The sequence below is a fragment of the Pongo pygmaeus genome, chromosome 11, assembly GCF_028885625.2.
Source record: "Pongo pygmaeus isolate AG05252 chromosome 11, NHGRI_mPonPyg2-v2.0_pri, whole genome shotgun sequence".
In the NCBI taxonomy this organism is placed as follows: Eukaryota; Metazoa; Chordata; class Mammalia; order Primates; family Hominidae; genus Pongo; species Pongo pygmaeus.
In genome coordinates this window covers 118,697,126-118,721,299 of record NC_072384.2, presented here as the reverse complement: position 1 = coordinate 118,721,299, position 24,174 = coordinate 118,697,126, and the positions used below count along the sequence as shown (strand labels likewise).

At 42.0% G+C, this 24,174-nt stretch overlaps 1 protein-coding gene across 3 annotated transcripts in view; it reads right to left on the bottom strand.

The window, feature by feature from the left end:
- ARPC2 (actin related protein 2/3 complex subunit 2) overlaps nucleotides 1–24,174 on the bottom strand; it is a 37,678-nt gene that overhangs the window by 11,082 nt on the left and 2,422 nt on the right. For all 3 annotated transcript variants that reach the window (XM_063647944.1, XM_054478496.2, XM_063647945.1), the window contains exons 3-7: nucleotides 17,678–17,712; nucleotides 14,789–14,901; nucleotides 9,268–9,313; nucleotides 4,829–5,015; nucleotides 4,198–4,291 (exon numbers count right to left, since the gene is read on the bottom strand). In XM_063647944.1, coding sequence (XP_063504014.1) covers nucleotides 4,198–4,291; nucleotides 4,829–5,015; nucleotides 9,268–9,313; nucleotides 14,789–14,901; nucleotides 17,678–17,712 — 475 coding nt within the window. The remainder of the gene's footprint in view (nucleotides 1–4,197; nucleotides 4,292–4,828; nucleotides 5,016–9,267; nucleotides 9,314–14,788; nucleotides 14,902–17,677; nucleotides 17,713–24,174) is intronic.

Genomic DNA, 24,174 nt, shown 5'->3' with positions numbered 1-24,174 from the left:
ATTACAGGCGTGTGCCACCATTCCCGGCTAATTTTTGGCCTTTAAAGTAGAAACAGGGTTTTACCATGTTAGCCAGGCTGGTCTCAAACTGGCCTCTAGTGATCCACCTGCCTAGGCCTCCCAAAGTGCTGGGATTACAGGCGTGAGCCACTGTGCCTGACTGGGACTATTCTTTAGATTATCTGATGTTTTTGCTTCTCCTCAGTTCTCTCTCCTAAATAAAGCTTAAACAAACAAACAAACACCACCGAACGGCCCTCCATCTTCATTGGCATCTTTGTTATACGTAATCCAGCAATATTGCCTTTTTACTCTCCTTCTGGCTAGGATGTCTTTTGAGCATCAGACTATTTCTCTCTTCCAAAGTACTACTTATCATAGGAAGTTCGGAATAAATCCAAATATATATAAGGAATTTAGCATATGATAAAGGTAGCATCTTAAATCGGGGTGTAAAAAAGGAAATAACTGCTACTGGGACCACTGGATAGCCATTTAGAAAAAAAGATCATTCTTTCATACCATATACCAAGAGGAGCTCTCAACACTTAAGAAAAATCATGTATAAAATATGTAACTGTAAAAATACTCAGAAAATAACATAGGTAAATTTCTTTATAACCTTCGAGTAGGGAAGGGTTTTCTACCTATAACTCAAAATCTAGAAGCCATAAAAGGCAAGATTGATTAATTTGATTATGTAAAAACAAACTTCCACATGGTGGAAAAAGCCCCACGAAACACGGTCCAATGACAAACTGGAGAAAATATTTCAACTCTTAATCACAGACGAAAGTCTACTCTCCCTAGTATGTAAAGAAATTGAGAAGCTCAATGACCCTACGGAATAATGGGTAAAGGACATAAAGAGACACTTCATAAGAAAATCAAATGGTCTATAACATAAGAAAAGATGTTCTGACCTCAGAACATCTTTTTATGTCATCATAAGCAGACACAGACACCACCTTTAACCTATCAGATCAGGAGAAATCCAAAAGTTTACAACATACTCTGGGAAAACAGGCACTCCTCTCCATCACTGGTAGACAATAAAATGCTACTACCCTGATGGAGAAGAGTTTGGCAATATCTACCAAAATTACTGACTTGGACTCAGTGTTCCCAGTTCAGGAAAATACCCTACAGACATACCCACACATGCAAACAGGCAGAAAGAGCCCTCAAAATACATCTTTACAACTGCCTAAGAGGGAGATGCTTGTGTCTTTGTCCCTGAACATATAAAAACCAGTGGTTTCCACTTAACTTTTCCTGGTGATTTAGTTACTAACTTGACTTTAAAATCTTATAATATGAAAAGAATTCTAGTTCACCATAAGCTAATCTCCAAAAGCGTAATTACTGGTCCTATTGCTTTTCATGGAATAAGCATTGAAATGATGGCTTCTATCAGACATTCTCCAGTACTCAGCTGATATGCCCATACCATTAGCAGTAAGACATCCATGAAAGTGGAGGAATACACTTCCTGTCTTTTTCTGAGAGGCAGAAAGCATCCCTCAGAGCCTGCTTGCCAAATGACAAAAGCAAGACTTGAATTCTGATCAGGCTGGATGTGCATGCTGGAAGGGAAAGGCCACAAAGGCTGGCAACAAGTAGACTAGTGACCATGAGGAACTTCAAACAGTGTTCTCAGGGTACAACTTTCTGTGCCAGGTGTCCCTCATTCTTTTTCCTAGAAATTTACAATTCCAGGCCTAGGAAAAAGTTCTATTTATTTTTTGGGAAAATCCAGCAAAAGTCCGGTTTTTGATTGTCATTTCCAACAAATTACCTCAGCCTCTGAATTTGGAAAGGGTGGCAGGGCAGATGGCTTCCTGAGTCTAGCACTGCACCAGGCCAATTACTATCCAGAGATCCTGTTAGTGCCAAAATGCAAAAGAGGCTTTGTCTTTCCTTTTAGGTAAGTGCCCTACCACAGGTACCCTGAAGGAGGCATTTAAAATTCATATGCCAAAAAAGAATATACAAAATTCTCCTAAGGAACAAATCTCCGGTACACTCTCCAAGATAAGATCTGTTTAAAGTATAAAAATAAGTTGTTTCCTGGAATAAAATGGAATAAGATTGGTAAAAAACCAGCCAAATCTAAATATACACTTCAGAGCTTTTAAAGTTAGTTTTGTTACTCTGGATTTAGCGCAATTTCTGAGCTACTGCATTTAATTCCCCTGCCAATTCTGCATAAAAACACATGAAATGCCTCTCTAGAGGCTTACTTTTAGGACCCAAGAGATACATGTATATTTATATATTCCTTCATCAAGTTCAGCACTAGCAAATGCTGAAGTGTCAATATTCCAATTTTTCTGTATAGTGACTCCCAAACTAGAGTTTCTGATTAATTAGCCAAAATACAAAAGCCACTAGGGATGGAGCAGTTGAGAACATCACTTTTGAAGATTTCCCTAGCCACTTAGAAGGCTATGCAAAGTATCTTTACTGTTAAGCACAGCTGTCTTTCAACTCTATTTGGCAAAAGAGATTCTGCTTCAGAATTTAAAAATCTTTACCACCCTGCCAAGGAACAGAATGAAGGTAGTAACATTTTCAAAAAATTTTACCATTGTACTAGATTTTGAATGCTGAGCCATCTCAGAAGAAACCAGCCTGAATGTCACTTGACCAATGAACTCTCATGTCCATCCTACAGCCAGCAACTAACTAGCCAGCAGACTGGTACACAATGACCTGAATGCAACTACAACAAAAATCCAATTACAAAATGCCCTGCTAACTCTCAGGACTCCCTTTTTTTTTGAGTCGGAGTTTCGCTCTTTTTGCCCAGGCTGGAGTGCAATGGCGCGATCTTGGCTCACTGCAACCTCTACCTCCCGGGTTCAAGCAATTCTCCTGCCTCAGCCTCCCAAGTAGCTGGGATTACAGGTGCCTGCCACCACGCCCGGCTAATTTTTTGTATTTTTTTTAGTAGAGACGGGGTTTCACCATGTTGGCCAGGATGGTCTCGACCTCTTGACCTCGTGACCCGCCCACCTCGGCCTCCCCACAGTGCTGGGATTACAGGCGTCAGCCACCGCACCTGGCCTCTCATGACTCTTCTTAAGACGAGCTTCTTGTGAGGGAAGTACTCTATGGTGACCCATCCAAACTCAGGCTCAGTCTGTCAGTTCAACAACTCTACCTGTTCATGCATTATCTACTACCAAATAATTGGCTATACAGTCCATTCTGAAAAGACCTTAGGACCAAACCAAGAACAGACCTTACTAGAAATCTGAGGAAACACAAGACGTTAGGGTTAGGAAACCTGACAAAGATTTAGGTCAAAGACCCCACAGTAGGAAGGATACATAATATTCACTCATAGTTAGTATGTTTAATTCTCAATTCACCCTTTAGTTCTGTCCTGCAAAACTAGAACCACTGAGAAAAAAAATATCAGGCTGGGTGCAGCGGCTCATGCCTGCAATTCCAGCACTTTGGGAGGCTGAGGCGGGCGGATCATGAGGTCAGGAGATTGAGACCATCCTGGCCAACACGGTGAAACCCCATCTCTACTAAAAATACAAAAATTAGCTGGGTGTGGTGGCACGCGCCTGTAATCCCAGCTACTTGGGAGGCTGAGGCAGAAGAATCGCTTGAACCCAGGAAGCGGAGGTTGCAGTGAGCTGAGATCGTGCCACTACACTCCAGCCTGGCGACAGAGTGAGACTCTACCACAAAGCAACAGCAGCAGCGGCAACAAAAAACATTCACTGAGTTTTGTGGGAGCTGTCTATTAAACCTTCAACAAATTCTGACGTCAAGGCTGGGCGCGGTGGCTCATGCCTGTAATACCAGCACTTTGGGAGGCTGACACGGGCATCACCTGAGGTCGGCAGTTCGAGACCAGCCTGACCAACATGGAGAAACCCCGTCTCTACTAAAAATACAAAATTTGCTGGGTGTGGTGGCGCATGCCTATAATCCTAGCTACTCAGGAGGTTGAGGCAGGAGAATCGCTTGAACCCGGGAGGCAGAGGTTGCGGTGAGCCGAGATCGCTCCATTGTACTCCAGCCTGGGCAACAAGAGCGAAACTCTGTCTTGGAAAAAAAAAAAAAAACTCTAACATCAGTAGAGCTGCTAGATCTCTTTCCTACACTCATGGTATGTTTGGGTGCAAAGATGTAAGTCGCCATGCATGGTTTTCCCCCAAGATGTCTGCTCCATACCTGCATGAACACCTTTCCAATGACCACATCGTCGTCATCCTTAAACACTGTGCTGAAGACTACCGTGACTCTGTCCTTTTTAGACTCAACATACCTGAGGGGAACAAAATCCATGAGGATAAGTACAGAATCAGAATGGGGTTTGTCAATAACTTGATCTACAAGTGCATCCGAAGGCTAAAGTCATAAATCTCTTAAATCATAATATAAAGGTGTGCCAAATGAGATGACATTTATGGTCAACAAAGTGCACAAAATGAATGCCCTAAGAGAGACAGCAGATGGAAATTATCAGAAGTAGATTTTATTGACTTGTAAATATAACATGGAACCTATGGTCACCCTGCCTGCTGATTATCCAGGCTATACTCTTAAACATGACTCAGAACAGTGGTGCCTTAAAGGAAAGCACTGGATTCTCTTTCCACCATCTGTCAGCTCTCAGTATCTGGAGAGTAGGAGGAGTGGCTGATTTCTGCCCTATCATCTACTTCCTGGCTTAAGACATTTTATGAGAAAAATATTTTCACGCAATACAGCTGGAAAGTTTGACCAAGCCATATTTCTTTCAGTAAGTGCCATGGTGGTGTGGCAGCCATATCCAGGCTTCAGGACCAAATTCTATACTCACATGGTCTCATCATCCCTATAATGGATAACTGCTCTGTTCTCTCCTTCCTTGCCCTCTTCTTGGAATTGGAAGTACTTTTCAAAGACAGAGGCAAAACAATTTCGCTTCAACATTCCAGCTTGATGCACAATGGAATCCTTGGATGCCGGAAGATTTTCAAGGTCATATAGCAAAGAGACATTGTATCCTGGAGGGGGGAAAAAAAAACAAGAAACAAAAAACAACCCAGCAGTTACATCAAAAAAAAAAAAAAAAAAAAGCAGCATACTATCTCTACCAAGTAAACAGAGACTAGAGGCAATTAAAAAAAATTTTTTTCAGGTTCTATTGACATTTTACTTTGTCTCATTATCTGTACTTGTAACCTGGGTAGAATATAGTCTATTTTCGTCTACCTCACAGGGCAAAATGAGGTGAAATAAAATCTTAATTTTTATAAGATTCTTGTAAATATATATAATTAATGTTAATCAAAAATTTGAATCAGTATCAAAGATGACTAATTACAAATATGTAATGGGAGAAAGTCAGAACCTGGGAACTCTGATTGGAAATGTACCCTTCCAGACACAGTTGTAAAGGAGCCACATATATTTCTCTGAGAGTTTAATGTGCCAAGTATCAATATGGCCAGCAAATGGGTAGCTTTGTGATAATAAGATAAACCCTTCTACATGCCACTGCAAACTCTTTTTGAGGAGGCAGGGTAGAAAAACCAACTACCTGTTCATATATACACCTCCCCAATAGCTTTTATTGGTATACATTGTAAAATTTTTAAAACATTTTACTTCATTTGATCTCCATAACCATGCTTTGAAGTCTGCAGGCTAGATAAGGTTACTGTTTTACAGAGGGAAAAGGAGATTCAAAGAAGTGACGTGACTTGCCAAATGCAGCATGACACGTAAGTGTAGGTCACTCTATTTTGAGTCGAACAGAACTGGGTCCAAATCCTAGTCTTGTCATTTTGTGACCTTAAAAAAACCGCTGGGTGTGGTGGCTCACACCTGTAATCCCAGCATTTTGGGAGGCCGAGGTGGGCAGATCACCTGAGGTCAGGAGTTTGAGAGCAGTCTGGCCAACATGGCAAAACCGTCTCTACTAAAAACACAAAAATTAGCCAGGCGTGGTGGTGGGCGCCTGTAATCCTAGCTACTCGGGAGGCTGAGGCAGGAGAATCGCTTGAACCCAGGAGGTGGAGGTTGCAGTGAGCTGATATTGCACCACTGCACAACAGAGCGAGACTCCAGTTCCAAAAAAAAAAAAAAAAAAATGCCTGACCTGTTAGTTCCCTCATCTGTTAAAAAAAAAAAAAAAAAAAAGCGGGGCGGGGGGTAGGGTGGGCTGGGCACAGTGGCTCAAGCTTGTATTCCCAGCACTTTGGGAGGCCAAGGTGGGCGGATCACCTGAGGTCAGGAGCTCGAGACCTGCCTGGCCAATACGGCAAAACCCCGTCTCTACTAAAAGTACAAAATTAGCTGGGTGTGGTGGTACACGCCTGTGGTCCCAGGTACTCCGGAGGGTGAGGCAGGAGAATTGCTTGAACCCGGGAGGTAGAGGTACAATGAGCTGAGATCGCGCCACTGCACTCCAGCCTGACCAACAAGAGTGAAATTCTGTCTCAAAATAAAAAAAAAATAAAAAAAAGAAAAAGAAAAAGAAAAAGAAAAAGGAGGGGGCAGGGGGTGTGGAGATAGGGGAGACTGTTGTGAGCATTAAAAGAATGTACAATACTTAAAGTGTGTGGAACAAGACAGGTCATCAATACGGGTGCAGAACATGGACTGAAACCGCTGGATGACCTGCCTCTTTACAGCATGTCCACTATGAATTCCCAGAAGCCGGCTGGAACACTTGATTATAGAATCAAATGATTAGTAAGTGTCAAACAGTCTAGAGATGTTTTTGCAAGAATATTTGTATATCACTGAGGATCATTTTATATTCTAGGCAACTGACGGGAATAACTTCACCAGAACTGTATGGCTTTCACACTTCTAAGTATCTGAAACCTCATTACTATTTCATTTTTTCCCAAAAGCATTCCTGAGATCTGTATTTTTTTTTTTTTTTGAGATGGAGTTTTGCTCTTATTGCCTAGGCTGGAGTGCAATGGCACGATCTCGGCTCACCACAACATCCGCCTCCCAGGTTCAAGCGATTCTCCTGCCTCAGCCTCCTGAGCAGCTGGGATTACAGGCATGCGCCACCACGCCTGGCTAATTTTGTACTTTTAGTAGAGATGGGGTTTCTCCATGTTGGTCAGGCTGGTCTTGAACTCCTGAATGCAGGTGACCCGCCCACCCTGGCCTCCGATAGTGCTGGGATTACAGGCGTTGAGCCACTGCGCCCGGCTGAGGTCTGTATTTTTTGTTGAGCATGGGCTCTTCGGGAGGATGGGCTAAATCTTTGCTTTAGATAATGCTTAGCACATTTTTGGCACTCCAGTATTAAATAATATCAATCATCATTCCATTTTGGGTACTTGAAAACCAAATAAGCACACAGATTACAAGGTTAGATTAAAAAAGAAAAGATTTAGAGCTGAGGTTTGCTAGTTTTAGGAAGCCAAATAAGAGCAAATAAAACTATAGCTAAGGTAAAGTCTGTCTTTAAGTAAGACTTCTAACATGATGAACAGAATATACTGAAGATGAAGTAAAAATCTAGTATAACTTGCTGAGTTTTCCAAACGTGCCTAGATAAACCCATTAAAAAAGAGGAGGAGAGACTCTATCGTCTTTTTTTTTTTCTCGAGACTGAATCTTGCTCTGTCGCCTAGGCTGGAGGGCAGTGGCGCAATCTCAGCTCACTGCAACCTCTGCCTCCTGGGTTCAAGCGATTCTCGTGCTTCAGCCACCCGAGTACCTGGTATTACGGGTGGCTGCCACCATGCCTGGCTAATTTCTGTATTTTTTGTAGAGACAGGTGTCTCATTATGTTGCCCAGGCTGGTCCTGAAGTCCTAGGCTCAAGCAATTCACTCACCTTGGCCTCCCAAAAGTGCTGGGATTACAGGTGTGAGCCACTGCACCCGGTTGAGATACTACTTTCACACACTTTTATATTTTACACTTGTATGAAGACAGGGTCTGCAATCTGGCAATGTCTATGATTTAGTGGGAGGTAGAAGGAGGCCCAGGGACAGAAACATAAACTTTTCATGTCAGGATGTTGGCTGTGACAAGCATGCCCAAGACTTTGGACATGATTTTTCTGTTCTAGATCTGATTGTTTCTTTAATACCTTGATTTCGCCAAAAGCCTACAGTGTTATCTTGGCTTTTATTTCTGTGACACATTCATCCCGCCAATTTGGAGATTTAAGAAAAAAAAAAAGGTGCTGGGTATGGTGGCTCCCAACTCTCTGGGAGGCGCAGGCTGAGGTGGGTAGATTGCTCAAGGCTAGGAGTTTGACACCTCCGCACTCTGTTTTGGCAGTCTGGGCAGCAGACAGTGAGACTCTGTTTCTACAAAATATTAAAAAAATTAGTTGGGTATGGTGGCATGTGCCTGTAATTCCCAGCAACTGGAGAGGCTAAAGCGGGAGGACTGCTTGAGCCCAAGATTTGGAGGAGGCTGCAGTGAGCTATGACTGTACCACTGCATTCCAGCCTAGGCAACAGAATGAGACTGTCTGAAAAAATAGGTGAGGTGATGAAATAAACGAGCACAAGTAACTGCTGTTCAGAGTGACAGAGAACTTCCTTCTTAGAAGACTTTTCTAATCAAGGTACCAAAGTTGTAATAGTTGAGTAAAAAATATTATGTTCCAATGGTCTTACTACCTGGTTCTCACTTTGGGGTCCTGCTAAATGCCTCAGAATTTGAGACATGCCACTGAATCACAGGGTAAAAAGGCTGTTCAGTTTTTCCACTTTAAACCTCCTTTAAAGAAGTATAACATAGCTGTTCTATTCAAGGATGACACGGTGCCTTTCAATTCCTCTGGCCATGAATGTTGAGACAACCTATTAGAAGACTGGATTAAGAAAGGGTCTGATTTTTATTACTTGAAATCACAAGAATAGTGTGGTGAATATTCCTCTTCTTTCTCCAAATATGTAGTGCGCAGAAAAAGGTTACTAAGGGCTGAGGGTGGGAATCAATGTTTGCTCATTCTTTTCAAAGCCATTTTAATCACCATGAACAAACAAATGTGGCCCTCTGGCTGAAAGATTAAGTAAGAATCATGTGGCCCCATCAAGTAAATGTTAAAAATGCCATACATCAATTTTGTACCCCTACTGTGTTCCATATTGGACAAAGCAAAGCCCCTTAAAAGCTATTTTTATGGAGGGAGTTGAAATTAGGAATGGGTTCATGCAGAAATATTTGTAATAATATTTAAACGAAATCCTTTGGGTAAAAAAAGCATAATATAAAAAGGACACCTCTCTTCCCATGTCATTCCATAGTTGCTCACATGACTACATACCTGATTCTGGATTTACCAAGAAACTCCCGTACACCCTCTTTAATAACTAGAAAATAAAAACAAAACAAAACCAAATACGTTAATCCAAAGGCCATGATAATTTCATTATTTTTAAAGTACTGCACTTGCCAAGCTCTTCCTAAGTTGGCATTCTTCCTAACTTTCATTTGGTGGATGGGAAAGTAGAGACAGAGGGGAAGTGGATTTAGTCACCAAACAAGTCACAAAACTGAGATGAGAATCTTTTTATGCCCAGGACAGAGTGCAATGGCGCGATCTTGGCTCACCACAACCTCTGCCTCCCAGGTTCAAGTGATTCTCCCGCCTGAGCCTCCCAAGTAGCTGGGATTACAGGCATGCACCACCATGCCCGGCTAATTTTTTTTTTGTATTTTTAGTTGAGATGGGGTTTCTCCATGTTGGTCAGGCTTGTCTTGAACTCCTGACCTCAGATGATCCACCCACCTCGTCCTCCCAAAGTGCTGGGATTATAGGCATGAGCCACTGTGCCTGGCTGAGAATCTTTAATCAAAGCTCATCCTTTTTTTAGGACTTGACTACACCCTTAATATGCTCTCTGTTCTCCTCCAGATCCTACATTGTACTTAATCATGTTTTGTTTTCAAGAGAGCAAAAGGATGCCAAATGTCAAGTGAGAGAACAGATTGTTAGTTATCAACCTAAGTACAGGCTGAGCCACTAACCCAGGTGAATAAAGAGAAAAAACCAGGACTCTTGGGAACTGATGTTTGTCTGCTGATCTTGTATGCTTTAAAATTACTCAGTGCATAGCCAGCTCTTAAGGCAAAGGACAGTCAATAATGAAATCTTAGCTAGCTATTAATACTGGTGTCCAGAAGGTTGTATACTCTACATGTCTTTCCCCCCAAACCAGAACCTACTGCTGGCTACTTTCCAGGTTTTTGAATTAAATGAAAACAACAACAAAAAACCCCAATAAAACAAGGACCCCTTTTATACCTTCTGTTATGGTTTGAATGTCCTTTCGAAAACTCATGTTAAAAATTATGATTTTTTTTTTTTTTGAGACGGAGTCTTACTCTGTTGTCCAGGCTGGAATGCAGTGGTGCAATCTCAGCTCACTGCAACCTCCATCTCCTGGGTTCAAGTGATTCTCCTGCCTCAGCCTCCTGAGTAGCTAGGACTACAGGCATGTACCACCATGCCTGGCTAATTTTTCCACACCCAGCCAAAATTTACAATTATCATTATTATTGTTTTGGAAGCAGGGTCTTACTCTGTAGTCCAGGCTACAGTGCATTGATACAATAGCTCACTGCAGCCTTGAACTTCTGGGCTTAAGTGATCCTTCTACCTTGGCCTCCCAAAGTACTGGGATTACAGGAGTGAGCCACCATGCCTGGCCACATATTGAAATTTAATTGCCACTGTGACGGTAATAGGTGATTAGGCCATGAGGGCTCTGCCCTCATGAATGGATTCATGTTGTTATAGGTGAAGTTGGTTTGTTATCCACAAGAGGGGTTGTTAAAAAAGTGAGTCTGAGCCAGGTATGGTGGCTCATGCCTGTAACTCAGCACTTTGGGAAGCTGAGGCGGGCGGATCACGAGGTCAGGAGATTGAGACCATCCTGGCTAACCCAGTGAAACCCCATGTCTACTAAAAATACAAAAACAAAAAAATTAGCCGGACATGGTGGCGGGCGCCTGTAGTCCCAGCTACTCGGGAGGCTGAGGCGGGAGAATGATGTGAACCCAGGAGGCAGAGCTTGCAGTGAGGTGAGATTGTGCCACTGCACTCCAGCCTGGGTGACAGAGCAAGACTCCGTCTCAAAAAAAAAAAGTTGAGTCTGGCCCTCTCTTGCCCTTCTGCCTTTTGCTACAGGATGACGGGAAAGGGCACGAAGGCCCTTGTCAGATGCTGGTGCCACGCTCTTGGACTTCCCAGTCCCCAGAATGTGAGTCAAATAAACATATTTTCTTCATAAATTATTCAGTCTGTGGTATTCTGTTATAGCAACAAAAAACAGACTGAGACTCCCTATTTTTTTCTCTGTCACTGTGACTGCTTCACCTGGTGGAAGCTGCTTCCAGAATGACATGGCTTAAGACACACACATTTTATTTTAATTTAATTAATTCATTTTTTTTGAGATGGAGTCTCACTCTGTCACCCAGGCTGAAGTGCAGTGGCGTGATCTCGGCTCATTGCAACCTCCGCCTCCTGGGTTCAAGCAATTCTCCTGCCTCAGCCTCCCTAGTAGCTGGGATTACAGATGTCCACCACCACACCCAGCTAATTTTTATATTTTTTAGTAGAGATGGGGTTTCACCATGTTGCCCAGGCTGGGCTCAAACTCCTGACCTCAAGCAATTCACCTGTCTTGGCCGCCCAAAGTGCTGGGATTATAGGCGTGAGCCACCGCGCCTGGCCTACTTATTTATTTATGTACAAAGACAGGGTCTCACTATGTTGCCCAGGCTGGGCTTGAACTCTTGACCTCAAGCGATGCTCCTGCCTTGGCCTCCTAAAGTGCTGGGATTACAGGTATGAGCCCCCATGCCTGGCTGAACAATAATTTCTTAATATTTCACATATTTATTTAACCATTTTCCTATAGCTGGAAGAAACTTTCAACTGGCAAGACGACATTTTTTTACACAAGGGCAAAAGATAAATAATGCCACATGTAGTTCCTATTTGGTGATCGCACAGCCACCGTGAGGTATCTCTTTTACCGAAGAGGAACTGAGAGGAGGGGCTCAAGGTCACGAGAGTTTGTTGGTGGCACAGACAGACTTGACCTTCAGGTGTCTGATATACCACTTCTTTAAAAAAAGTAACATGCATATCCCAAGAATTTGAAACAGCATGCGACCTCTGAGCTACAAGTCTGTGTTGCACGTACTATTGGTATTTCGAGGAAGGGGAAATCAGATGTGGTGGGGATTTAGTTTAAATCCCTAAGTCCCTAAGATTTAGTTTAATTTCAAGCTTACTAAGTTAATATTCTGAGATCTAAGAGGTACTGAGAGCCAAATTTATATCATGTTCAACTGCTTTGCTCCCTCCCCTTGGTAAAACCAGCCAACACTTCCTTGTTACTTCACTTGCACTTTTAACCACGATTCACTTTTCAGTTTGTACCCCCTCTCCCAATATGACACCAGGAGATGGGTGGAGGCAACCTATCATTCATCACCATTACCTTCCCACTCTAGCAGCAGAGGCATTCCACCTTTAAAAATGGCCTGTGACAAAGTAATAACCTTCCTGTGGTTATCATGGGTTGGTCACTGTTTAACCAACCCAGGGAGCCATTTACTGTGCACTCTGCTCCAACACTATGAATGTTACCTACTCCCCCGACTTGAGTGGGTGGGGTTGGTTCTTTGACCCTTGTGGTAGCTACAAGAATAGCAATGTGTTCTGGAGCTCCATTGTAAGAAAAGCACAGAATGGAAAGGAGATTTAAGAAATCTAGCTTAACTCTGTCTTTCCAGGATTATTATCATTGCATTTAGATCTTTTCCTTTTTTTGAGGTGGAATCTCACTATGTTGTCCAGGCTGGACTTGAACTCCTGGGCTCCAGCAACTCTCCCCACTTGAACCCCTCAAGCAGTTGGCACTACAGGTGTGTGCCACTGTGCAGGCTTGCACCTAGTGAAGACTGTCTAGGGGAGAATGATTACACAATTTAAAAAATGTCTGTTCAAATATTTTTACACTTCTTTTCAGGTAGTTATAGCTAATCCAAAGCAGGGATGCAGCTGGACATGGTGGCTCACATCTATAATCCCAGCACTTTGGGAGGCCCAGGAAGGAGGACTGCTTGAGCCCAGGAGTTTGAAACTAGCCTGGGCAACATAGTGAAACCTCCTCTCTCTAAAAAAAAAACAAACACAAAATAAGCCAGGTGTGGTGGCACGTGCCTGTAGTCCCAGACACTCAGGAGGCTGAGGTGAAAGGACTGCTTGAGCCTGGGAGGTTGAGGGTGCAGTAGCTGTGACTGTGCCACTGCACTCCAGCCTAGGTGACAGAACAAGACCTTGTCAAAAAAAAAAAAAGAAAAGAAAAGAAAAGAAAAGGCTAGGCATGGTGGCTCACACCTGCAATCTTAGCACTGTGGGAGGTCCAGGCAGGCAGATCACCTGAGGTCAGAAGTTTGAGAGCAGTCTGGCCAACATGGTGAAACGCCATCTTTATGAAAAATACAAAAAATTAGCCAGGTGTAGTGGTGCATGCCTGTAATCCCAGCTACTCAGGAGGCTGAGGCAGATGAACTGCTTGAACCCAGGAGTTGGAGGCTGCAGTGAGCTGAGATGGCGCCACTGCAGTCCAGCCTGGGCAACAGAGTGAGACTCCATCTCAAAAAAAAAAAAAAAAAAAAAAAAAAAAAAAAAAAAAAAAAAAAGGCAGGGCTGCTTTTAACAGCCATTTGTTTTCTTTCACTCTTTATCTGGTAAAGAAGTGTCAGCCACTATCTTTTACAAAACAATTCTTCATAAGCTTTATAAAAGCACTGAAGCTCTTCTTCTTTCTGAAGCTTTTCTTTTTCCAGTAAACTAATCTGGATTCCAAATCCTCTAAATATTTCTTCTTTGAACTTATGAGAAAATCAACTGCATTTGAATAACTAAGGGAAGTAACTGATGGCTCTTGGTATTAAGACTAATTTTAGCTTTTACGCTAAAAAATTAAACAAGCTTTTGACCATATTCCTTTACAAATCATCTTTTATTATGTAAGTTTTAAATAATTCAAAAGCTACTACTTTTCAGAAAGAAACAGCTATGGTTATATCTTCATTTAACAGATTAAAGAGAACCTAGTTTGTTAAAACTAAGAAATTTGAAAACTGATTCAGGAACTGAGTCATATTTCCTGCTTTGAGACCCAACCACAACGTGCACAAACTGGTGTAATAGCATTTTCTTTCTTCCATAAATGGCTCTCCCCAGAGCAAATACAGTTCAACAAGAACCAAACCTGCTACTTAACTATTTAAAGAAGCCAGTGAACAAGGCATGGCCACCAAAGTTTCATAATGTCTGGACATCTTTCTTATTTTCCCTATGGTAGTTATAAAGAAGAGATATTTAAAGAGGGTAGCTTTAAAGAGCTTTAATTAAAAATTTCAAAAGACAGCTATTTGTGCCTAAGCCTCCAGAATGAGAACCTGAGACTATAAAATTTAAACAAGCTAGAAGTTATCTATCTGCCTTGATAATATTACAAAAATAGAACAGAACCTAATTCTTGCAACAGCTATTTTTGTACTGATCAAGGAAAAGTATTCTTTGCTATGTTTTTGGAGAACTAAAGCTGTTTTTGTTTCCATTGTTTTAAAGCAAGCAAGCAGAGTCAAAACCTTTTCTAGGAAACACAATTCATTATAGGAATCACGTCAAGAGCCCCTAGTTAGGTGAGCAAGTAGTCATGTGGGGGTGATTCCGTGCCATGGATCTTCCATGAATGGCAAACTGCCAATGAAAGGTGAGGAAACAAGAGTCCTAAGGAAAATGATGTGGATCTTACCTCATCAGCACCATGTGCCTGAAGTTCCTTGTAGAATTTCAAAGAAATACTGACCATCACTTTTGTTTTGTCTCCATTAGGATTTGAAATATGATAGAGGACCCCATCGAAATCTGTGAGGAAAGCAATTAAGATTGCGTAACAATTTGGGAATGGGAAATAATCTCTCCAAGTGCCTACCTTGCCGTAGGCCACAAGGAAGACCCCTTACAAGGAGGCATATAAGTAAAATGGAATTTATTTTAAATCCATGTGACATATCAGCAGAAACACTGGGATAGAATTGCTGAGTACTCGTCTCTTTGCTCTTTCTTAAAATTACAAAGCTATTCTTTCCTTAATCACTGCTTGGTGCTGAAATAATTGGATTTTACATGTATATAAGCAGAACGAACAGTATAATGAACTCTCATCTCCATCATGAGGCTCCAACTTCTTTTTTTTTTTTTTTTTGAGATAGAGTATTACTCTGTCACCCAGGCTGGAGTGCAATGGTATGGTATGGGCTCACTGCAACCTCTGCCTCCCAGGTTCAAGAGATTCTCCTGCCTCAGCCTCCCGAGTAGCTGGGACTGCAGGCATGTGCCACCACACCCAGCTAATTTTTGTATTTTTAGTACAGACGGGGTTTCACTATGTTGGCCAGGCTGGTCTCAAACTCCTGACCTCATGATCTGCCCACCTCAGCCTCCCAAAGTGCTGGGATTACAGGCGTGAACCACCTTACCCAGCCTCAACAATTATTAACACATGGGTAATTCTTGTTTCATTTAGACATCCTCCTTCCCATTGATTTATTTTGAAGCAAATCCCAGATACAACACATAATTTCATCCATAAATACTCAGAATATATCTTTGGAAGATACAGAAGACTACTTGTTAAAAAACATAACCACGATACTAGTGTCATGCCTAAATTTTTAAAAACAATTTCTTAATATCAAATATTCAGTCAAGGCCGGGCACAGTGGCTCAAGCCTGTTAACCCAGCACTTTGGGAGGCCAAGGTGGGTGGATCACCTGAGGTCAGGAGTTCAAAACCAGCCTGGCCAACATGGTGAAACCCTGTCTCTACAAAAACTACAAAAAATTAGCTGGGCGTGGTGGCATACGCCTGTAATCCCAGCTACTTGGGAGGCTGAGACAGGAGAATCGCTTGAACCCGGGGGTAGAGGTTGCAGTGAGCCAAGATCATGCCATTGCACTCCAACCTGGGCGACAGAGCAAGACGCTGTCTGGAAAAAAAAAAATTAGCCAGGTGTGGTGGTGGAGATCTGTAGTCCCAGCTACTTGAGAGGCGGAGGCAGGAGAATCGCTTGAACTCGGGGAGGTGGAGGCTGCAGTGAGCAGATTATCAACGCCACTGCACTCCAGCCTGGGTGACAGAGTGAGACTCAGTCTCAAAAAAACAAAAACAAAGACAAAACAAATATTCAGTCAAGTATTTAAATATTCTCTACTATCTCAAAAAATTTTAAGCATTGTTGTCTTATTTGAATTAAGATGCAAACGATATCCACACATTGCATTTGGTTATCTTTTGAGTTGCTTCTATCTATAGGACTCCCCTCTTTTTCGGTTCTATCTTTCTGCAGTACACAGGACTGACTCAGCCTGTGTAATTCCTGAAACTAGGAATAGGTTCCTGAAACTAGAATTAGGTGCTGAGTGCCATCACTTTAGGGAGCTGTCATGGGAATCACGAAGGGATATCTGGCAATGCTAGTTAGTAGGAGGGTAAAGAGATGGTGCCTGGCCTCCAAGTAACAGCACTTCAGAACTGCAAAAGTCTTCCAAGATCATCTTGTCGAGGACTCTTGTTTTAGAAAGGGTGGTTGTATTCCTCTGAGTTCATTTACCTAACAAGTAAATAGTACCAACACCTAATTCTTTATAGGGAACAGAAAGCAGCAACATCTCTCTCTGACTTGATGAACACGTCTCTAGTTGTTCATGTTTCCCTACTACTCTAGTGCTAGGCAAACTAAGACTGACAGCTACTTGAACATAATGTAACATTTCCAAATTAAAAAAAAAAACAAAAAAACCTTAGTTTTACCACAAAATTAAATCCAAACTTCTAATTTATCAGCAGGTAACTTTATATTGTCAGTCATCAGTGGATTAAATACATGAAATGGTCATCTACTATAAAGAGCTCAAAAAGACCTGATGAGGGACAGTATCCAAAATGTCAAAGCTTTTTTTTTTTTTGAGATGGAGTCTCGCTCCGTCACCCAGGCTGGAGTGCAGTGGCGCGATGTCTGCTCACTGCAAGCTCCGCCTCCTGGGTTCATGCCATTCTCCTGCCTCAGCCTCCTGAGTAGCTGGGATTACAGGCGCCCGCCACCACGCCCAGCTAATTTTTTGTATTTTTAGTACAGACAGGGTTTCATCGTGTAGCCAGGATAGTCTCGATCTCCTGACTTCGTGATCCGCCTGCCCTGGCCTCCCAAAGTGCTGGGATTACACGCATGAGCTACCGCACCCAACCCATGTCAAAGCTTATTTTAGGTACAATTTTCTTTTCTTGTCTCTCTCTTTTCTTTTTTTGAGACAGTCTCACTCTATCGCCCAGGCTGGAGGCAGTGGTGCGATCTCAGCTCACGGCAACCCCTGCCTCCCAGTTCAAGTGATTCTCCTGCCTCACCCTTCTGAGTAGCTGGGATTACAGGCGCCCACCACCATGCCCGGCTAATTTTTGTATTTTTAGTAGAGGGGGTTTCACCATGTTTGCCAGGCTGTTCTTGAATTCCTGACATCAGGTGATCCACCTGCCTCGGACTCCCAAAGTGCTGGGATTACAGGCATGAGCCACTGCACCCAGCCTATTTCCTATTTTTCATATTGTACCTTCTCTTCAGAGGGCTGAGATAAAGATGCTTACCTGCAAATGTTACTTCTACTGCTTCCGGTTTGTTTCTGTAAACAACAAAAAAGGTCCTCAGTTAAGTTGACTGTATTGCTGCTTACCTTCAAAGGGAACTGGAAAGGCGCCTGAGCTTCACTTAAGATCAGACCATTCTGTATAAATTTTAGGTTACTGCCAATCAGAGTACACAATTCATTTTCTCATGGACCTGAACCTTTGGACTTGCTTTAAGTAGAAGATAAAAAAGGAAGGTCAGATAAAAAAGGAAGGTCAGCTATAGCTTTTGTTTTTCACCTGCTGTTGAATCTACTGCTTTGGTTGGTGCTCGCTTTCAATTCTGAATTTCCTAACAGCATGCTATATACCACAAAATGCCATCTTTTGGTCAATGCCTTCCCCACAGGACAGTGGTATTAGGAGTAATACGTTCAGCAGGAAAATGGCTAAGTATAACGTAGAATGGTTTTAATATGCTTAAAGAGAAAGGATGATTTCGGGCCATAAACAAAACAGCAAGTTCTATTCCACTTCAAAACCGGTCTGTAAGCCTTCCTACTCATCTTTCTTTCTTCCTTTACATCACCAAAGTACTTACCACTCACCTTCAAGAAACCCTCTTTAGTTCTACCCTAGTTTTGTCTTGCTTTGTAAATTCCAGCTCGGAACTTAAAATAGACAGTGTAACACAAAATAACACTATGAAATCACTAAGGAGAATAGTCAGGACATCTGCTTTACAACTTTAGCTTTCTCATCATGCTCATGTTTTGGGACAAATACCCTTACACCTTTGCATTCTCCCCTATCATCAATAAAATGGGGGAATAAAAATGAACCTATTTACCTCATGGAACTACTACATATAACACAAGAACAGACCTGAAGTCCAAAGTAGGAAGCAAATGAAGACTACTGCCTTATCAGCTAGCTACCTGTAACTCAATGATTCCACTTTGTTTTAGGGGCTAGCAAACAAGATGCACATGTTTTCACGTTTATTTTTGTCTAACTTGTTCAAGACCTCTTAATCAAGTATGTATCTTTCCACAATCTCTGCTCCATTACCTGCGAAAGAAACCAAGACTAAGTTGCTCTCCAGGGATGCTGGGAAATAATGGAATATATAACATGGTTTATGAGTGTTAAAAAGCTGATATAGAAGCTGTCAGACAATACCTTTCATACCTTTCAAGGAAACTGGCTTCTATGAAGCATGCTAGCCCTGCTGAAAAATCAACCTATACGAATCATACAAAGCTTCACCTTGCTTCTTCAAAGCCCTCTATATGTGACTTAGGAAAAGCACACTAAGTGATCTCTACGAATTGAAGTACCAAGTGGGTTTATGGAGAAGCAGAGAGTTCAGAATAGAAGGAAAAAACTAGATGAAAATTTAAATTGCTTCTGAGCCTTCATTTTGAAACTATAGCCAGGAAACAAAGGCAACGAATCCAATACCATTCCTCACCTCTAGAAAACAAGAGCAAAGAACTAAAATATGGAAATGTTAATCATGGACCAACTGAATGAAATATTAAGAGGATGACCAATGGGAGGAAGCATGGAAGCATACTTTCCTGGGGAAGGATGACTGTGCTGAGAAGTCAGGGAATTTGTAAAAGCCCATTATTACATCACTTAGTAGGTTTTTTTTTTTAACCTTTAGGTTTTAATTCAGCCAAAGAAGGGCTGAGTTCCTCACTCTCCTACTTTATCAAAAGACCTGAGAAAAACCAACTATAAATAAATAACCTTTGGGCTCCAAGTCATAAACGCTTTGAATCTCTAATTTCAAATTTCTCTAGGCATAAAGTATCCTGAGCACAGATCCTTGTGGGAAAAGTTGCTATGATCGATCTTAAGTGGTTTGCTGACTTAGCAATATTTGTCAAATCACATTCATTAATATTTTAGTTTACTATTTATGGCTAGAAGAGAGAGAAAGCCTGCTGAGGAGAGTATTAGGCCAAAGGAGACTTCATGGGAAGTCTTCCAGGAGTTAGAGGTCCGAGAACTCAGTGCCTTAATGAGGAGTTTGCTGAGTGTGAAGTACACCATCACAAGATTGCTTCTCAATTCCAAGACCTGGCGTTTGTTATTTTACTTCTGTGGTTTAAAATTACAAAGGAGCAGGAGTAAGACTGGCCCAGGAAAAGTGTTCCACTAAATAGTCCCCCAAAATTAATAGTTACATTATTTACTGTTCTACCAGCTGCTAAAACTTCAGATGCTGGGGGTGAGAAAAAGCAAGTTATTTAGAATTCAGAATTTATTGGCTACGTGACCACAGGCAATGCTCCTCAAATGTCACCGGGCCTCAGGTTCCTCTTCTACAAAATGGGGACAAAACATCTACCTCCCAGGTTGGTGTGAAGACTGAGATGATATATGTCCAGCAGTACAGCAGTCTCCCCTTATCTGTGGTGAATATGTTCCAAGACACCCAGTGGATAAAACTGTGGATAGCACTGTACTCTAGCAAAGAAACACCAAGGTCACTTTTTTTACTTAAAACAATCACTTTATGGGTTCTCTTTGGCATATACAAATTGCCAGCATCATTACTCCTGTACTTTGGAGCCATTTTTAAGTAAAATAAGGGTAACTTGAACACAAGCACTACAATGCTGTGACAGTCAATCTGATAACCTAGATAGCTATTAAGCGACTAACAGAGGGTAGTGTATACACTGTAGATATGCTAGACAAAAAGATGATTCATGTCCCGGGCAGGACAGCGCAAGATTTCATTATGCTACTCAGAATGGTGCACAATTTAAAATTTGTGGATTGTTTATTTCTGGGATTTTCCATTTAATATTTTCAGACCACGGTTCACTGCTCACTGCAGGTAACTGAACTGCAGAAAGCAAAACCACAGATAAGGGGGGACTACTGTACAGCAAAGTTTCTCAAACAGTCTCTTGTAAGTTATAGATATGCTGAGGTAATGATCCCCATATCCCTTAGGGCAGGCAGCAAGTGGCAGGATCTCTGAGAGGCTAGACCATTTATCCAAATGTGCCATACAAATACAATCATGTTCTGTGTGCCATACGATAAACAAGGTCAAGAATCACAGTGAAGGATGCCTGCACGGTGTTTACTTAATATGTAGTAGTTACTTACTCAATGTCTACCCCCACCTCCAATCCTCAAGAGCCCTGGTTTTCTCAATTGTAAATGAGATCCACTATCTGTCACACAGGGACACTTTGAAATGAAATAAAACCATGTTAAGGCATATAGCACAGTGCCTAGCTCATAGAAGGTAATCAATAAATTAGTTCTTCTCCTAGGTGGAGTCAGAGATCAGACTCCGAAGCTGTGGTTGGGAGAGGTTTTAGGATTGTGGTAATTCCCTGAATCAGGAATTGGTTAGCAGTACAAGGAGAAACAGAACTCCCTACAAGTGTCAGACTGCTGTAATGTCTGGAATCCTAGAACAAGCTGGCTGGGTAAGTCCTCAGAGTTACTGACTGGACAACCCAAGACACTAAAACATAATCAATTCATTCAGATAGGTTTTAAGAGCTATTCTTAAAATCCTTTAGAAAAAATTTTCTTCTATCTTTTCTCTAAGGAAGCTTCTAGAATGTCAATAATCAATCCAGAAAGGGCTCCTGGCAACTGTATTATCTCATCTTCTTTTCTCATTAACAACTTTGGGGTTTTTACTCCTGAATGCACCCTAGGATCCAATTCCCCATTTTTTCTTTTTTCTTTTTTTTTGAGATGGGGTCTTGCTCTGTCACCCAGGCTGGAGTGCAGTGGTGCCACCTCTACTCACTGCAACCTCCGCCTACTGGGTTCAAGTGATTCTCCAGCCTCAGCTTCCCGAGTAGCTGGGATTACAGGCGTGCGCCACCACACCTGGCTAATTTTTGTATTTTTAGTAGAGATGGGGTTTCGTCATGTTGGCCAGGCTGGTCTCAAACTCCTGACCTCAAGTGATCTGCCCTCCTTGGCCTCCCAAAGTGCTGGGATTACAGGCGTGAGCCAGGGTGCCTGGCCCCAATTCCCCATTTGGGCATTTATGTCTCTCTCCTACTTATCCCTTCTTATGTCCTGAATTAGAGGAATTACTGAATTCTGCTCGCTATAAAGGTTTCTGAGCATTCTCCTTTAAATCTTCTATAAGGCTCCCATCATTCTTTTTGAGCAAAGCCTAAAAAAATAGATCATATTAGGTAAGAGGTGGTCCTATTCTCTGCTAAGCCATATCTCAAAATATGGAGAACAGAGACCTAAAAGCTGATTTATTCAATGTCACAAAAACGTCAGCTCCTAAAGAAACAAGGAATCGTTCTATCGGGCTTCATTAATTTCTTCAATAAACCAATTTACTGAGTTGACTATATACACAATGAGGATGCTGGGGAAACAAAGATGATTAAAGTGACAGACCCAGCCCTTAAGGAGTTATCAGTTTGGTCCAGCACAGCTCTGGGGCTTCATGACCAAAGTGGTCCCAAGTAGGCCACAGGACAGGTGGCAGTGTGTAATTAACTACAGTGACCTGTAAAAAGACCAACCAGGTCTTCTTACTGAGTCGGACACAACATTCCATTTCTTCTAAATGCTTAAACAATGTCCTAATTCCAAATCACTCCAAACAGCCTGTTTCTCTGAGGACATATGCAATATATTTGGGAACGAGAACAGAGTATCAGCAAGATTTAATTTATTCCTTTTTCAAATTTCTCTTCCCACCACCCTCGCCCACCCCAACTGGCACTGCTTGCTTACTGAGTTTCACACCCCCTCACGGAACCACAGCTCCCCGCAATATGCACTGGCTGTGGCACGGAGCCAGCACACACTTAAATCCAACAGCAATTTGCATCTGACAGAATTTCCTCAATTTTGGACTCCAGACTCCAGCTAAGTTGACAGGCCTAGCTTCTCAGTATGAAACGGTTCTTGGTGTATACACTAACGAAAGAATTAAATTAATTTGCCTGATTACTTTTGCTTTGAGGGTCTGGGTAAGAATTTCCAAATGAAAAGGCAATGCTGTTGATCAGACCTGTGCATGAGGTTATTTGCAGTGTTGGGCATAGCTTTTAAGTCAGTCGCATTCTCTTAGTTTGTAGGCTGCTGGGAAGACAATTTACCAATAATTATTATTTTGTGACAATCTATGGGTTGTTTCAATAAGCCACTTCCCAGAAGTGTGTAGGAAAAAATTAAAAAGCAATCTGTTTGGAATGAACCTTAGGCTTTGTCGAACTGCCTCCAAATTAAAAGGTTATCATGATCAAATGTATTCTTAAACAGTTTAGATGACAACACTGCTTTACCCAAAAGAAAGCTGATACTTTTAGTAGGAGGCCACTGGTGAGAAGATCCAGCAGGATGATCTGAGAGGAATCATCAAAAAAAAAAAAAAAACAAAAAACTTCAAACAGAAAATTAATGCAACTATATTCTGAAGTATATGCCACAGAACTATTTTTAAGACCATCTCATGCTTTCATTTTCAGAAGCTGGAACAGTGCTAATAGAACTTTGCAATAAGGGAAATGTTCCATGTCTGTGCTAAATACAACTGCTACCAGCCACATGTGGCAAATGAGCACCAGAAATGTGGCTAGTGTGACCGAGGAACTCAATTTTATTTCACCTTAATTTTTACTTAAATTTAGCCAGCCACTTGTATGGCTATCTTATTGGACATCACAGAGATGGAAGATGCACTCTGGAAATGGCTACTCCGAACTGTAATTTCCCCAATCGGTTTATTCCGAGAAGTGCAAAAAGTAGGGTGGAGCTGACCTCTCCTAGCAGGTTCCCACACCAGCAAAGCCTTTCAAATCTCCAGGGTTTCTCCTCCAAATTACTCCCTTTAATGTCTTTCTCTGATCTCCACCCCAACACCTTTCACCCTTTAGCACCTCCCTAACTTGGCTAATAGGCTCTCAGAGAGGCCCCTTTTTTTCTGTTGCTGCCTGGGCTGAGCACTGATAGAACCCATACATGTTTATGATAACCACACTAGGCAAACTCTGCTGGAAGTTCTGGAATAGGCATGCACCTTGACTTACCTTACTGGGATGTCTGATAATTTACACTTGCTTCATTCGGGCTTCTGCTGGGTGATATATCTGTAATCCCAGGAGAGCCTTGCCTACTAGGCACGATATCATGGTCTCTTTTTTTAAAAGATTTTCAAGGTTTCAAATTTTCAGCAGAATGTTTTGAGCCCCCTTACTGAAAACCACATCTCAAAGGGGGAGATGGGCCAGAATAAAAGCCTAAATTTATATACACACACACCCACACATGTGCACAAGCATACACACCAGTGCACCCCCATACAGCTTCCCTACAATGCATATCTTTGTAAAAAATGTCCTGAGGATAGGAGCAGTATTGTAATCCCAGCACTTTGGGAGGCCAAGGCGGGTGGGTCACTTGAGGCCAGGAGTTTGAGACCAGCCTGGCCAACATGGTGAAACCCCATCTCTACTAAAAATACAAAAATTAGCCAGGTGTGGTGGCGCGTGCTT